Source organism: Dermacentor albipictus, chromosome 1, assembly GCF_038994185.2.
Source record: "Dermacentor albipictus isolate Rhodes 1998 colony chromosome 1, USDA_Dalb.pri_finalv2, whole genome shotgun sequence".
NCBI lineage: Eukaryota > Metazoa > Arthropoda > Arachnida > Ixodida > Ixodidae > Dermacentor > Dermacentor albipictus.
In genome coordinates, this window is record NC_091821.1 from 515,366,417 (window position 1) to 515,381,103 (window position 14,687).

The window sequence follows — 14,687 nt, forward strand, 5'->3', positions numbered from 1 at the left end:
TTGCTGATTCTCCTACCGTTTCAACGCATGACGCACAAAATTACCGCGACCGTGAAAATGCCTCCCTGAAGGTGCAGAACGCAGGACTTGTCTTACATGGTTTAGGCTTGCCCACTAAACACGACCGATGAAGGGACGAACGCAGAATGAAGAGACTTAAAGCGATTACTTTGACGACTTTATTCGAATGGAACACACACATATGGCGAGCATATATTCTACAGGATAGATTGCATAAATGAGAAATCATGCAAGTAAGGACACGGCAATAACATATAGTATTTGGTGTACCAAATCTGCTTCGCTTGTCTATCTACCTAGTAAGTTGATCATTCACACTAATGCTGCACTTGTCATGCGTGTATGTTTTGTCACCCCCCCCCGTGGTGTGACGTCTTTTCTGGCGAAACGTGGTCTCGCAGCCGTCGTACTGGACGCAGGACGCCGGCGGGTTCCAGTGGGGCCGCATGTACCGCCGCGCGGGCGACTGGACGCAGCTCTTCCTGTGGGCCGCGTTCGCCGCCTGGCTGCTCGCCGACGTGCTGCTGTGCGCGGTGCCCCGCTACGGCGCCTACTGCACGCAGCTCAGCGGCGCGCTGATGGTGCTCTCCGCGGTGGTGTACGGCAGCCTGCTGCCCGACATGCCGCTCGTCATCCCGCTCGAGGGACGCTTCCTGCGCCTGTCGCTCGGCTGGAACTACTGGCTGGTGCTGGTCGTCGGTGGGTGGTGCTCGTGCTTTTTGTCCAAGGGTTTACCACCAGTGCGCTGCCCACATTGTGGCCAGCACTGAACAGTGAGTGTGGCGAGTGATATATATTGCAGCATCGGATTCATCACTGAGACACGAGCACTCAATGATGATTTTGATGATGATTTATTGGCATCCCCGTCGAAACGAGACTGTGACAAACAGTCATCAAGCCTTCTTGAGTTACTCTGGTAAGCTATACGCGCTTTCCATTCTGGCACATTTGTACACATCTCCTTAACCATTTTTCTCTTCCCGAAAACGTGTCTATCTACATTGCACCGCTACATATGCGTCTAAAGCACCCGGTCGTATCAATATGTTCTCTGCATTTTTTCCACCGATACTCCAAACGCCTCTCGCTTATCTCGACAGCTGAGGGGTCCATGCTACCGTCCACTATAAGTTCTAGCGGCTTGGATGGTGTGCGTTACCTGCAGGTTAACAATCGTGCTCTTTGGTCAACGCGCCTGCCTCTGACCACGAGCAAACGTTATGCGGCAGAATCGTGATCAGTATTTGACCCGTTAACTGGCTAGATATGAAGGCGTTGGCCTAGAATTGTATTGTAAAATATTGTGGAGCTTCCAGTTAAGGTTAAATGTCTGTTCCAACACTGGTGGTTCGTGTTAACATCTGAAAGCCAGTAATATACCGTTTATTAGGGGTTTAGAGATGATGAGAGGGCACTAAAAGTATTTAATGCTCCTTCAAACACAGAAAGACATCGCATTCTGAAGAGCTGAAACCAGAAGCAACCTTGCATGCCAAAGGCCACAGCAGCCTTTCTGTTAAATACCGGCGGGAGGTGAACTGAATGCGAGCAATAAAAACAGCGCTAAACGACGGGACGAGTGAAGGGACACAGACAACAGCGCCGTTATCTGTGTCCCTTCACTCGTCCCGTCGTTTAGCGCTGTTTTTATTGCTCGTAATCATGAACCAACCAGCCCAAATGCGTACTCTTTTGCAGTGAACTGCATGATTGCATTTTTTTTCCCACAGCTAAGCATTTTGCCACAACCTTTTCAGGCATTTCAATTAGGTGTTTTGAAGCATTTCTGTTTGGAAAGTTAAGCTTAGTTCCAGGTTCCCGATTTTGTCATATGCAACAACACCTTAATTTGGGCGAGTTCGTTCATCCACACACCGTTCTTAAACCAGCGCTATGGACGAACACAACAAGTCCACAAACGACAGGATGGGCGCTAAACTTCCAACTAGTGCTTATCTCAATTGACCGGCTATTTTACACGCACTGCGTATCAGGCACATATCATTATACAGAAGATTGCGCAGTTAGTTGATCCACGTGTCCAGTGAACTGGAAACAAATTATAGTTCTTTTTGATGCCGCGCCAAGGAAAGGCAGCTGACACGCTTACCACCATTTCCTTATAGAGGGTATCCCGCGTAACTTGCGCTAAGATTTTAAAAATCAAAGGCATGTCGCAAGCGAATTGAACCGAACGCATACTATTCACACTGGCCTATAGTAACTGAGGCGATTTCTTGTTCTCCTCATAACTAACTCAATAATTACCTTAATTACCCAACATCTTAATTGTTGGGTAAGGACCCCAAGTATGGTATGTGTATTTGTAGATCGGCTTGAGAAACCACCGAGCGAGTTGGTTCCTGTACGATACGTCTCACATATACTCCTTTTTTTTTCATGTCGCTAAGAGCGCCCGCAAAGTATGAAATAAAGTCACGTGACAGAGCGTTTGCGCAGTGGTCTCAAGCGCGCGTTTGGTGAGCTGCATTTCTCCTCGGCAGCGCTCCGCCCCCGGCGGGCATTTGCGCCGCCATAGCCGACGGGAGACGCCGACATCCGTCATGGCGTCGCTTTTCCGTCGCCAGTCACCATGCAGCGGTCCTCGTCCACCGAGCGCACGCTTGAGAGCAGCACGATACCACTGCGCAAGTGCTCCGGCACGTGGCCTTTTTTATGCGAAGCATATTACGAGGGCTCAACCCAGCTCCTCAGGCGCGGCGGTGTCGCCTTGAAACCACGTGACACCGTGACGTCACGACAGAGGAGAAGTGGCTTTGGCTCAACTCTTGCAAGATGGGCTGGGTGGGAATCGAACCAGGGTCTCCGGAGTGTGAGACGGAGACGCTACCACTGAGCCACGAGTACGATGCTTCAAAGCGGTACAAAAGCGCCTCTAGTGAATGCGGTGTTGCCTTAGAAACGAGCTGTTTCTAAGGCTCAGGCGTGCGTCGCTTGCTCAGGCGCACATTTCGTTGCCGCACCGAACGCTGCGTTGCTCGACGCTCACCGCGTCCAATGCGGGGCGTCCAAGGCTAAGCAGAGTAACGCATGAGTTGTTTCTTCGTCTAGCCGAACCAAATATAGCCAAGCAACAGCAGTTCACCAAGTTAAACAGTGGTTCAACAACTAAAATAAAGGCTAGTATGCTTCGCATCCTGGGCTTAACCTTACCTAAGCCACAGCCATTTTTTTAATATTTTGCGGGCTGCCTTTGCAACCCGGAAAGAAAGGACTACGTTAGACGTCCATTACACGAAGCAACTCAATCGGTGGTTTCTGAAGAGGCTCTACAAACCTGCGTGTCATACTTGGGGGTCCCAAGCCAATAAATAAAATTCGGCGATTAAACCAAATTAATTAGTTATGGGGAAAACAAAAGATTCCCTGATACTATAGGCTAATGCGAATAGCATGCTTTGGTTTAATTCGCTTCCGACTGGCCTTTTAATTGTGAAGGTTCGGCTCAATCTATGTGGGACACACTGTATAATACCAGTCAGCCCCTTCCCATTTGGCTTGGTGTTGGCTTTGCTTAAAGAAACTGTTAGCAAAGATGGGTTACACGCGCAATTTATGCGTCGTTCTGCCAAGCGGCTGCCGTATCCTTTACGAACGTCATTATTGTGCTGTCTTGCCATGTCGTTGAAGCAGTAGCCCGTCTGCCCTGTATAAACGCGTCTACAACCTCAGAACATTGGGCATGCACGTAGTGTATATGGTCTGGTGGTTGGGCTCGCATTGTAGGCTTTTCCGGTTCTTCTGAAGATTGCACAGAGTTGACATCTTTCACAGTGCGGAAAACACTACATTTTATTTCTGTAAGTTTGCAACTTTTTTGAGATTGTGTGATACCTTATGGAGGTATCGCATCACATGTGCAGGTGTTTTTTCACATTATTTTGTCTGATATTTCTTTTTCTGTTCTATTTTTCAAGTAATGTTTCTCAAGAAAGGCGAAATAATGGATGCTCGTACACCTGCATACTTAATTAATAATAAAAATTAAATCAAAATAGGCTCAATCTGTTTTTCATTTTCTTTTCTTTTTATTTATTCAGCATTGATTTAGACACATTGAAGGTCTTGGATGGCAAGCCTAAAGGCAGAACATTGTCTGCCTGACTAAGGCCCTGTCACCCAAACATTGCTCAAAGTGGTTCAATGACTTTCGTAACGTTGCATAAGGCACGTGGAAGGTAAGCCCCTTTTTATCAATTTACAATAACCACTATCGAAAGGCAGCCCCGCACGAGCGTCCACGTGTTTGGTGTTTTGCGACACCGGGGACCCCAGCACATAAGGATCGGACTCTCCCACGCTTCTACGCGTTCAGCTTAGCCATGTCTGGAGACAAGGAAATTGTGGAGGTTGAGCCCCATTGGCCTCGGCTTCACGTAGACGGCATCCCATGACTGACCCTGCCGGGGGGAAATTGGTAGTAGCCTGTTCCTGTCCCGCTCTTCAATTTCGTCTTTTTCTCGCACTTTTAATATTTCTTGTCTTCTTTCTTCTGCATTACTCACGATTATCTAGGCAGTGAGGGTTAACCTTGTGTGACTAGCCAACCTAGGGTGTGCCATATTCGATTATAGTGGTAACATACAGCTAGCGTTTGCAGGACCTGTTTCACAGGTACTGCGGCGTCTCCTTGCAGGGCTCTGTGGTGGGCGGCTTGCATTATTGCCGAAAAATACTTTCTTATGGCTGGTTCCTTCCCTCCACTAATTGATCACTTCCAGTAGAGGGGCCAACGATGAAATCTTCGAGCTTTTTGGCCTCCAAAAAAGATCCTTTCACGATATAATGTCATCCACTCTGAAAAACCAGGAGCAGTCTCACCTTTTCTTCTTTCAAGATCTCTAACTCAGGCACTTCTACCAGCTTATGAAGTCTCAAAGATGGCTCGTGGCAATCTCCTGTTGTAACTCCGCGATAAAAAGCGACACGAGATACTGTCTAATTTAGTGTGATTTCGAGATGTTCCCGTGACACTGACCCCGCACCGAACAATGAACACCATCCGTGCCGTCGTTTCCGATGCTGAGCTAATGGAGCACACTGAAGTCGAACTACTAGAGCGCTGAAGTGATAGAACGTCAAGAGAATCAAGGTGAGGCATGACGGAAAAGTGATTGAAACTAAGCACCTAATTTTAACTTTCGGATCAAGTATGCTGCATGAGACAATTGAGGCATGGTACTTAATATGCGAGATGGGAAAAATTGGGCATAAGAGTTAATGGAGAATACCTTAGTAACTTGCGATTCATTGATGAAATTGCCTTGCTTAGTAACTCAGGAGACCAGTTGCAATGCATGCTTCAATGACCTGGAGAGGCAAAGCAGAAGAGTGGGTCTAAAAATTAATCTGCAGAAAACTAAAGTAATGTTTAACAGTCTCGGAATTTAGAAGAGATAGTGAGGCACTGGAAGTGGTAAGAGAATACATCTACTTAGGGCCGGTAGTGACCACGGATCCGGATCATGAGACTGAAATAATCAGAAGAATAAGAATGGGCTGAGGTGCGTTTGCCTGGCATTCTCAGATCACGAGCAGCAGGTTGCCACTATCCCTCAAGCGAAACGTGTATAACAGATGTGTCTTACCAGTACTCACGTACGGGGCAGAAACCTGGAGACTTACCAAAAGAGTTCTACTTAAATTGAGGATGACGCAACGAGCTATGGAAAGAAGAATGATGGGTGTAACGTTAAGGGATAAGAAAAGAGCAGATTGGGTGAGGGAAGAAACGCGAGGTAATGGCATCTTAGTTGAAATCAAGAAAAAGAAATGGACATTGCCAGGACATGTAATGAGGAGAGAAGATAACCGATGGTCATTAAGGGTTGCGGACAGGATTCCAAGGGAAGGGAAGCGTAGCAGGGGGCGGCAGAAGCTAGATGGGTGGATGAGATTATGAAGTTTACAGGGACGACATGGCCACAATTATTACATGACCGGGGTTGTAGGAGAAGTATGGGAGAGGCCTTTGCCCGGCAGTGGGCGTAACCAGGCTGATGATGATGATGATGACATATAATGCGGGTCAGACCGTGGGTACCCAATTCGCTGCGATGCTTTAAATGCCGTAGATTCGGCCACAGAACCGCTGAGGCCGACAAACATGTGCCAAGTTTAGTGCCCATGAGCATCCACCTGAATCCTTGGAAAACACCCCGCACTGTGTCAACTGCGATGGGGAGCACGCCACCTACTTGCGGTTCTGTCCATCATGAAAAACGACAAAGAAATAATAACTCTTAAGGTAAAAGGGAACATATCATTCAATGAGGCAAGTGCCATACCTGCCAAAGAACAACTTTGCCGAAGTGGCGTGTGGCGCTTCCGGTGTGTGGCGTGGGTGGAAGTGGGTGGCGCTTCCGGTGGCTGTCCGGCCACAGCCTCCTATATTTTTTCATGCCCGCCCACTGACGGGAGGAAGAGAGCGCGCCGCCGGTACCGCCCAGTCGATGCGCCCGCCACCAGATGGTGCTGCCTACCTGTCTCAGAGCTTTTGGGCGTGGTAGTTCATAGTGTTTTTTGTGTCTTTTTTCATTGTTTAACCTAGGTAGAATATTAGGCAGTGTAGTAGCAAGAGCTTGGTGGCACAACCCACCGCCCCGTTCCAAAGGGGATGCTCGTAACAACCATCCATCCATCCAGAGCAGATGACGCGACGACGCTGCTTGCGCACGCGCTCACGGAGACACGTTTGGCGTTCGTATTTCACTTGGAACTGTAAAATAAAATCGCACGTTGAATTGTTGTTTCTAGACAATGAGCATCGGAAGTAAGCAACGCAAAACATGTTGGGGAGCGCCGGCCCTTAACTAAAAAGCACCAAACTGTGAGAGCATAGTTGACACTTTGAGGGTCATTCATGAAGGCGGTTTTATTTCAAGCACTTTAGCCAAGTCGTGTTTGTCTGCCGCCTTCATTGCAAAATTTGTGAATATTGGGAAAAAAAAATTTTGTAAGCAATAGTTTCAGCAGGTTCTCTTGGTGTCCTGGCGTGGAGCACATCAAGGTATTGCGCTCGCGGAGAATTGTAGCCTCTACTCGCAGCCTCTACTCGCAGCCTTTTTCAAAGGGTGATTCATGTGCCTTCTTTTTCCGATAAGAGCGCTGATAAATTTCTCTAATGCGTAGAGAACCACTAAAAGATCTCCAGATGGGTAGATGAGTCAACCGTGGTCTTGGTGCTTTATCAGCGAGTGCAAGGGCGCCGAGGCGTTTGGGTTTGTTAGCAGGCTGACGCACTCCACACAATTGATCTTTTCATGTACAACTCCTGCCAAGTAGCCGCCTACCATTGCCAATGCTGCGATATCTCAAGTAGGAAGCAGAGGCTGTTCACGCTTGAGTCGCTTTGTGAGCTCTCTACATGCATCAGCAGGGAATTCCTCGCTGGTTCATTCCCGTGTGTTTTTCTGTTGCGGCAGCGTTGACAAGCTATCGTTGCTTTCTGCTGCCATTACGTTGCTCGTACTTGACGCCGACGCGATGCCAGTCTTCGGAGTCTTCTCAATACCTGAGAGAACAGCTAGGGCATCCGTTCGATCATTTGAGCCTGCTGACTTCCTCAGCCAGCCAATAAACGACTCGATTGGGTCAGACGACATTTTCCTCCTTAAAACAAACTGAAATCACATCTCTTCAAGAAGATATCGAATGCAGTCAAGATTTGAACGAGATGTCAACACCAGGCCTTCGTAAGCTTTCTTGGTTAAGAAGTTTATCACCAGGCACTGACATTTGAGATCGGCCAGGTAATCCAGGAAGCTTGTTTCAAGCCAGTTTAGCCGTTCATCGCTTGTAGATTCGAACTGCTTGCAGTCAGCATTGTTCTGGTGCATGTGCTGGGTACAATTGCTCACGTCCATGAGCACCAACCAGCGGTGCACGGTGTCCGTGAATTCAACCGTCGGTCTGACACCCGCGAAACTTGCGTCACATGTGTGGCCCACTCGCTCTTGCAGGAGCTTCAGTGCAGCTGTCACGACAGGAGAGAAAACTTGAATTTCTCTTTTCACGTTCATTTTTACAATATTTGTGGGGAACACGTGTTCTCTTGTTAGAAATCCAACTGGCTCTCCAAGGCTACCTTGCTGCATTTTGTAGAGGCTCCTCAAGTGGTTCGCCGTTATTTCGCCGCCTTTTCGGTTGTCACGCGACAAAAACTGCGGTCGCACGTTTTTGACCAAGTGGCACTGATCGAATGCTAGGAAAAGCTTTAGATTCGGTGTTCCTGGGTGCTCAATAGAATGCGTGAGGCTTCCGTTGCATAGAAGTTGGAACGCTGAGACATTGATATTGTAGTTGTCGGTGACAATACGCACGACGAAAAATTATGTCTTGAACTTCCTTCAGGACATGTCGCATGAGCGTGTGCAGCTCGCGGCCAGTGCAATTTCTCGTGAAGAAGTAGGCCATGGGTACTTTGAACGAAACTGAAAGGCCGTAGAGGACGAAGCACAGAAGTGAGTTCGCCAGCAAAGGCTCATTTGTTGTTTCCTTAGGAAAGCTCCCACCATAGTCTACTTCACCGATGAAGGCGTCCCTTAGTTTATGGTAAAGCAGCCTCTGTTTCACGGGCATTTCGTCTACAATTAACTAGCACGCTCTGGCTTGCGATGAAGGATGAGAAGCGAGCTCGCTCAGCGAGTCCGAGGCAATGCTAAAGTCCCTCAATCATTTAAAAGTACCGCCAGGCTTTGATCCAGCCGACAACGCCTGCGATAGGCTGATCGGTGACATGTGACCTTGCTCCGCCCCTTTGCCGCCATGAAAGTTCCTGCGCGCCGGGCGAAGAGCGCGCGTTTCGCCTGTTGTGCTTTGCACATCGCTGCGATAATTTCGTTCCGGGGTGTCCGAAATGCCTTGTTGCTGTGCGGTTGGGTGCCGAAACCGGACGAAGGATGGCAAGAAGTTATTTTGCATCGCGCGCTGCAACCAGAACCTAACCAGACGAAAAGTATGGTTACACAGAATTGCACGGACGGACTTTGAACCATCGGTAACAGCAAGACTATGCGAGGCAAGTAACATACAACGATACAAAGGTGCGATAGAAAGTATACACGTGCGTGTGTCGAGCGGTGATAGTATTTCACTCGCGTGCATGAATGTTGAGGGCCGAAGTTTGTGGAGATTATTTATTTTAGTTCGCTGTGAGCCCGCTGAATAGATCGGTATGACCTAGGATGCGAAGGACCGAAATGCCTTGTTGCTGTGCGGATGGGTGCCGAGATCAGACGGAGGACGACAAGAAGTTATTTTGCATCCTGCGCAGCAAACAAAACCTAACCTGAAGGTAATTCTGGTTGCATAGAAATGGACGGAAAGACTGAACCGTCGGTAGCTGCACGACTATGCGAGGAAAGTAACGTAGAGCGATACGAAGGTGCGAGAGAAAGTATACACCTTTGTGTGCAGAGCTGCAGTATTATTTCATTCGCGGGCATGAATGTTGACGGCCGAAGATTGAGTAGATTACTGATTTTCGTGCATTACGAGCCCGTTGACTTAGCAAGTGCAGTATTACCTAGCATGCAAGTAAATAGTGGGGCAGAAACGCATTAACTCGCTGACAAATATCCGCATTGCGTTACGTGTGATAAAAAATAAAATTCAGCAGCGACTTCTACTTTTACACTTTCCTGTGTTTGTGCGCGCGTTGTTAACTGCGCTTTACAACATGTCCAAATAATTTCCAATATCCTAATCGTATTTTGTGCATTGCATATGTGAATAAATATATTGCTAGGTGCCTGCATTACTCTGTTTTTAAAAACGAATACTGCATAGCCACAGCTACTGGCCGTCAAATAATAAAGCGTAATACACTATATCAAAGTACATTACATACAGCTGCGAGCTCGTTTCTTCCAAATTTCCCTTACACTCGAAGATGGTTCAGTAATCGGCAATGCCATATAACTGATGAAAAACACACAACTGCGAATGAACATAAGAAAATCGCTACAAGCGATACACGGATTGCCAACAAAACACAGTGCAGTAATAGCTGGGCCAATCCGCGTGCGTTTCGTATAAGGGCCCTCTAATTCTTACGGGGCTTTCGCGGTGCATGGAGGCGAAAAGGGATAAACACAACAATGCGCTTCATGATTACAGTTTACGCGGCGACGTCGCACGGTTCACGAGAACAGTCAACCGCATTCACACACGCGCACACACTACGTGTGCCGCGAGATCAGATCGCGCTGGCAGCCCGAACACGATCGAGGAGACACGCTGACATGATCCATACCGCCTCTTCATCATGTCACGACAATTGCACTGGCTCGTAGCACTGAACCAGAAGTCACAGCAGTCGTCGTGTAATCGCTACACGACAGACACACCCAGCGGCAAGAAGACTGTTGGCGCACTCCTTTCCACAAACACACAGGATGTTGTTTAGTTGCCGTGAGGGTCGCGCGCTTTGAGAATCACACGTTTGAGCGACGCTATGTCGGAAGTTTTCTGGTCCAAGCGACTGTCAGCCTTCATTTTTACACGACTTCTTCGTTCAATGCAACCGCTATGTGTACGCAGCACACTTACATGCAAAACATTTCACAGAGCATACGGGATTAAGCGCAAGCAATCACCAAGGCTCGCGCGGTGATTGAGCGCAAACGAACGAAATGTAAACACGCGGAATCAAGCCCTCATTACGCTCTCGTGAGCTATTTTCTTGGAGCGCTCATTTGAAATTAAAGGACTAAATTTAGCAGTTCGGGTCCTTCTTTCGTTTTACGCCACAGTCAGGCACCAGTAGGTTTTATTTCCGCGCGTATGCAGATATTTTTTCACCTCACGAAGGTCGGGCGCCGCGGTTTAGCGTGGGCGCCGTCTGCTACGGAAACTTCCTAGGGGGCGCGCTCGGCAGATGGCGCTACCTTGAAAATTATAGAGGGACCTTAGGCAATGCAAGTATAGACGACCGCACGCCAAGTTTTATCCTAGACGCCAGCGCTCGTTTCTCCCCTGGCGGAGCGATTTCATCTCCAGCGGGGGTTTCCGTCGCCGCTTCCCTTCACGGTCGCGCCCGCGTTCAGTTCGCGCTGCGCGCGAAACGTCTCTTGTTTGCGACGGCACCTCTTCGGATGACCGAAAATTATTATTGTGTTGTTAACTGTCACGACAGCAATGTAAACATGAAAAGGTTGATGCCACCAGTGAAATTCTGCCGATTCACAAGAAAATGGTACGAAAGAAGCAGACGACAGACATGGATTACTGCGGTGCGCCGAGCGAAGTAAACATCTGGCAAACGAAGCGAGCTCGTTCATTGATCCCTCCTGAGTGTATGACGGTTTCTATATGTAACCCACGTGAAATTAATAATTACTCGGTACATAATCCTTTTATTCATATAAAAACTTTAAGTTAAACGAGCGCTTGTCCTGTCTTCTTTCTCGTGTTTCGTTTGTGTGTGCGCTGTCTAAGAATGGAAACCACGTCTGTTGTATGCACTAGCTGTGGCCGAAGTTCACGCGTGCCGAGAAACTGAATATGTGCATGATGCATTGAACATGACCGGAGTTCATTCCCGCTTCACCACTGCGTGCACCGATCGATCGGGTTACTGGACGATACACACCCGCATCTTGGTCGCGCCAGCATTGCTGAAGCAGGAATGATTAACAATACTTTCAACTTCCGTCTCTTGAGTACTGTTAAAAAATGACCAAGCTGTCTACATTGCTGCCTCTATTCCATATTGTAGGGGACGTACTAGTTAAAGTTGTGTGCGCATGTCGTACTTGTGCTATGCAGCGATATATCTTGTTTATTTCCGCACAGTGTCGATAGAAGTCCGTTGTCGCCATCAGAGACAACACGGATTTGTAGCAAACATAATGTGAGAAACTGCAAAAATGACTTCAGCTCGTAGGTGCCGTATGTATGTGCCGCATCGTATGTGCTGGCGATTTTTCCGGCGGCACATACGATGTCGTTTCCAATTACCTCCTCAGCGTCCCTTACATGGTTAAGCAGACGCTGCCCTTTCGCCGCATTGCAGCCATAAAAATAATCGTCAAGCGTACCGATCTTCTTAAAGGCAAATATAGCGTGTGCAGTTTGTTTCACACTAAGGGGAAAACTCGGAACGTATTGCGTCGCGATGCGGCAAGCAATGGAGTCGGGCGGCGGCAGCAGCTCGAGCAGGCGCACACGCTTGAGGGGCAGTGTCGTGATCTGCGTCGTCTGCTACGGCGGCGCGCGCTGGCCGCACTTTCGGGAAGCGTGGTACTGTCAGGGGCAGTGCATCGATTTCATCGGTACTGCGGGAACTGAGCTGATATTCTTTACTAAACATTGTGCGTCGCCACACTCTGATCCTTCATTGGCGATAATGGAGTTCCACAAACGTTTTTTGACAACATGGTTCATTTGTTCTTTCGAAAGGCCGGAGTACTGAGCGTGTGCACGTATATTTCTTCACTGTGTGTGCTACCGTAATGAGCAGCGACAAAAGGCACCAAGATGTGCGCGCAACGTGCTCAGTCTTTGTTTGACTCGAAAGGAAAACAAAGCACTCAACAATGGGAGTCGAACACGATGAAAAAAACGGACACGATTAAATGAACGTTTTAGGTTCAGACAATGAGCTGGAAGTGATTTTTCTCGATAATCATTCGCTACACCAGACAGACCCTGCCCGCCGGTGGGGAATTGGACACGTCACGCTCGGAACTTCAGTTAGTATCTCGTCATGTCCCCAGCGGCAGCGATGACAGCGCTCATCCTGGAAGGCAGTGAAGCGTAGAATGACTTGATAAGGGATGTGTTCATTCGCTGCACGTCTCAGTCACTGACGATGGTGGATCGAAGCCTATCCTCGGGCGACTGATAGAGGGGATGCTTCGCCAGATATACTTTCAACGAGCCCCAGACATTTTAAATGATGTTGGCGCCCGGGGATTGAGGCGGCCGCTCCAAGAGAGTGACTGCGCGCTCTTCTAGCAGTTCTTGCACAGCACGAGCAGTGTGGATCGGCGTCCTATCGCGTTAGAATATATAGTCGCCTTCCAGAAACGGGCCGTCAAGAATGTATGGAATCAGTACGTCGTCTATGCCTGCCATGCAGCGATGAACTTACATTCGAGGCGTATCAGTGGGCGTCGCGCAACGCTTAGCAAAGAATACCGGCTCATTTCACGCAGTAACGATGTGATCAGCGCCCTGCACCTGACAGTAGAACGTTTCTCGACAATGCGGCCAGCGTGCGCCGCCGTAGCAGACGACGCCGTTCAAGATCCCGCCCCTCGAGCATCTGCGCGAGCTGCTGCCGCCGCCTGACTGAAGCGCTCGCTGCATCGCGATGCAATGCGCTTCGAGTTTTCCCCTAAATGTCAGAGAGACTGTACACCGCCCATCGAAGGAAATGTCCACGCGCACACACCGCGCGCGGCGCGAAACGTGCCCAAACACGCGCAGGGCAGGAGGCAATCAAGGCGGCGCGAACGAGAGATGGGAGAGGGGTACCACCGGCTAATAGAATTTTGCTCCGCATGCGGCGCTCTCAACGCCGGCGCAGCAGCGCCGCTCTCGGTGCCGTTCTTGTCTATGGGGCGCTTCCACCTGCCGCGGAGAACCGAGGCGCAAATCGAGGAGGAAGGGAGAGGGCAACGGACCGCGGCACCATGACGCGTGCACGAAAAACATAGGAGGCTATGGTCCGGCCCACGCGCAGTGAGCCGCCAGCGTCGCCGCTGCTCCGCCACCCCAGCAGAAGGGGCCACCGACCCCAGGGCTGGTAGCCTAAAAGGTCTCGTCCGACGTGTCTCGGCCTTCGCGTCAAACACAGCGCCCGCAAGAGCGCGTGTCTCAAGAGTCGATGGACACCAGACGGCACCGCGAGCGCCTAAGAAGCGGCGAGATTCTCGCGACCGCTCCACAAAAGACAAACCTCGTGTCATGGTGCATGGAAATTGCCCGTGAGCTAACTCACCTCTTGCGAGATTAACCACCAGACCAAATATATGACGTGCAAGCCTAATGTTGTGTGTGGAATACCCTAGGGCCGTAGGCGCGGCAGACCGGCCTCTGCTTCAACGACATGGAAAGACAGCACAGTAATGACGCTCGAAAATGATACGGCATCCGCTTCGCAGAATAACGCATAAAGTGTGAATGTGTATCCATCTTGGCTAACACAATTTTCTAAGCAAAGGAAAAGGCAAGACATAATGAGAAATATATAAAGCGTATTATATAAAGTTCTACATCTTCCTTCTATCGTCATCGTCACCCATCATGCACCTCTTTCTTCCTTCTTTCGTTCCCTCTTCCCCTTCCCCCAATGCCGAGTAGCTGGCTAGAGGAATATACCTCAGGCCGACGTCTCGGCATTTCGTGTCATTAAACTTCTTTCTCTCCCCGTATTATATAAAGAAAGCGGGCGATAAGTGTCTTAGCTGTCCTTCATTGGCACTGCATGAAAAGGAGGTGTAATTCCTTTCCAGGTACCTCGCCACGTGAATGAATTGACTGTAAGCGTTTGTATAATGGTGTGTACTTGATGCGCAATGCGTATAAAAGAGCCGGCCAATAGAAAAAAAAAAGCAGTTGTATCGCCTGAAAGGCAAAGGATTGATTTCGGTTGCAAATTACTGAGCAGCTATGCGAAGTAAGGATAGCAGTTT

The 14,687-nt window shown here is 49.0% G+C and overlaps 1 protein-coding gene across 6 annotated transcripts in view; it reads left to right on the plus strand.

Moving 5' to 3' along the window:
- The window catches only part of LOC135905979 (dual oxidase maturation factor 1-like), a 248,988-nt gene that overhangs the window by 220,682 nt on the left and 13,619 nt on the right, over nucleotides 1-14,687 (plus strand). For 5 of the 6 annotated variants that reach the window (XM_065437128.2, XM_065437127.2, XM_065437126.2 and 2 more), the window contains one exon: nucleotides 423-720. In XM_065437128.2, the coding sequence (XP_065293200.1) occupies nucleotides 423-720 (298 nt within the window). The remainder of the gene's footprint in view (nucleotides 1-422; nucleotides 721-14,687) is intronic. The other variant, XM_065437131.2, reaches the window with a different exon arrangement.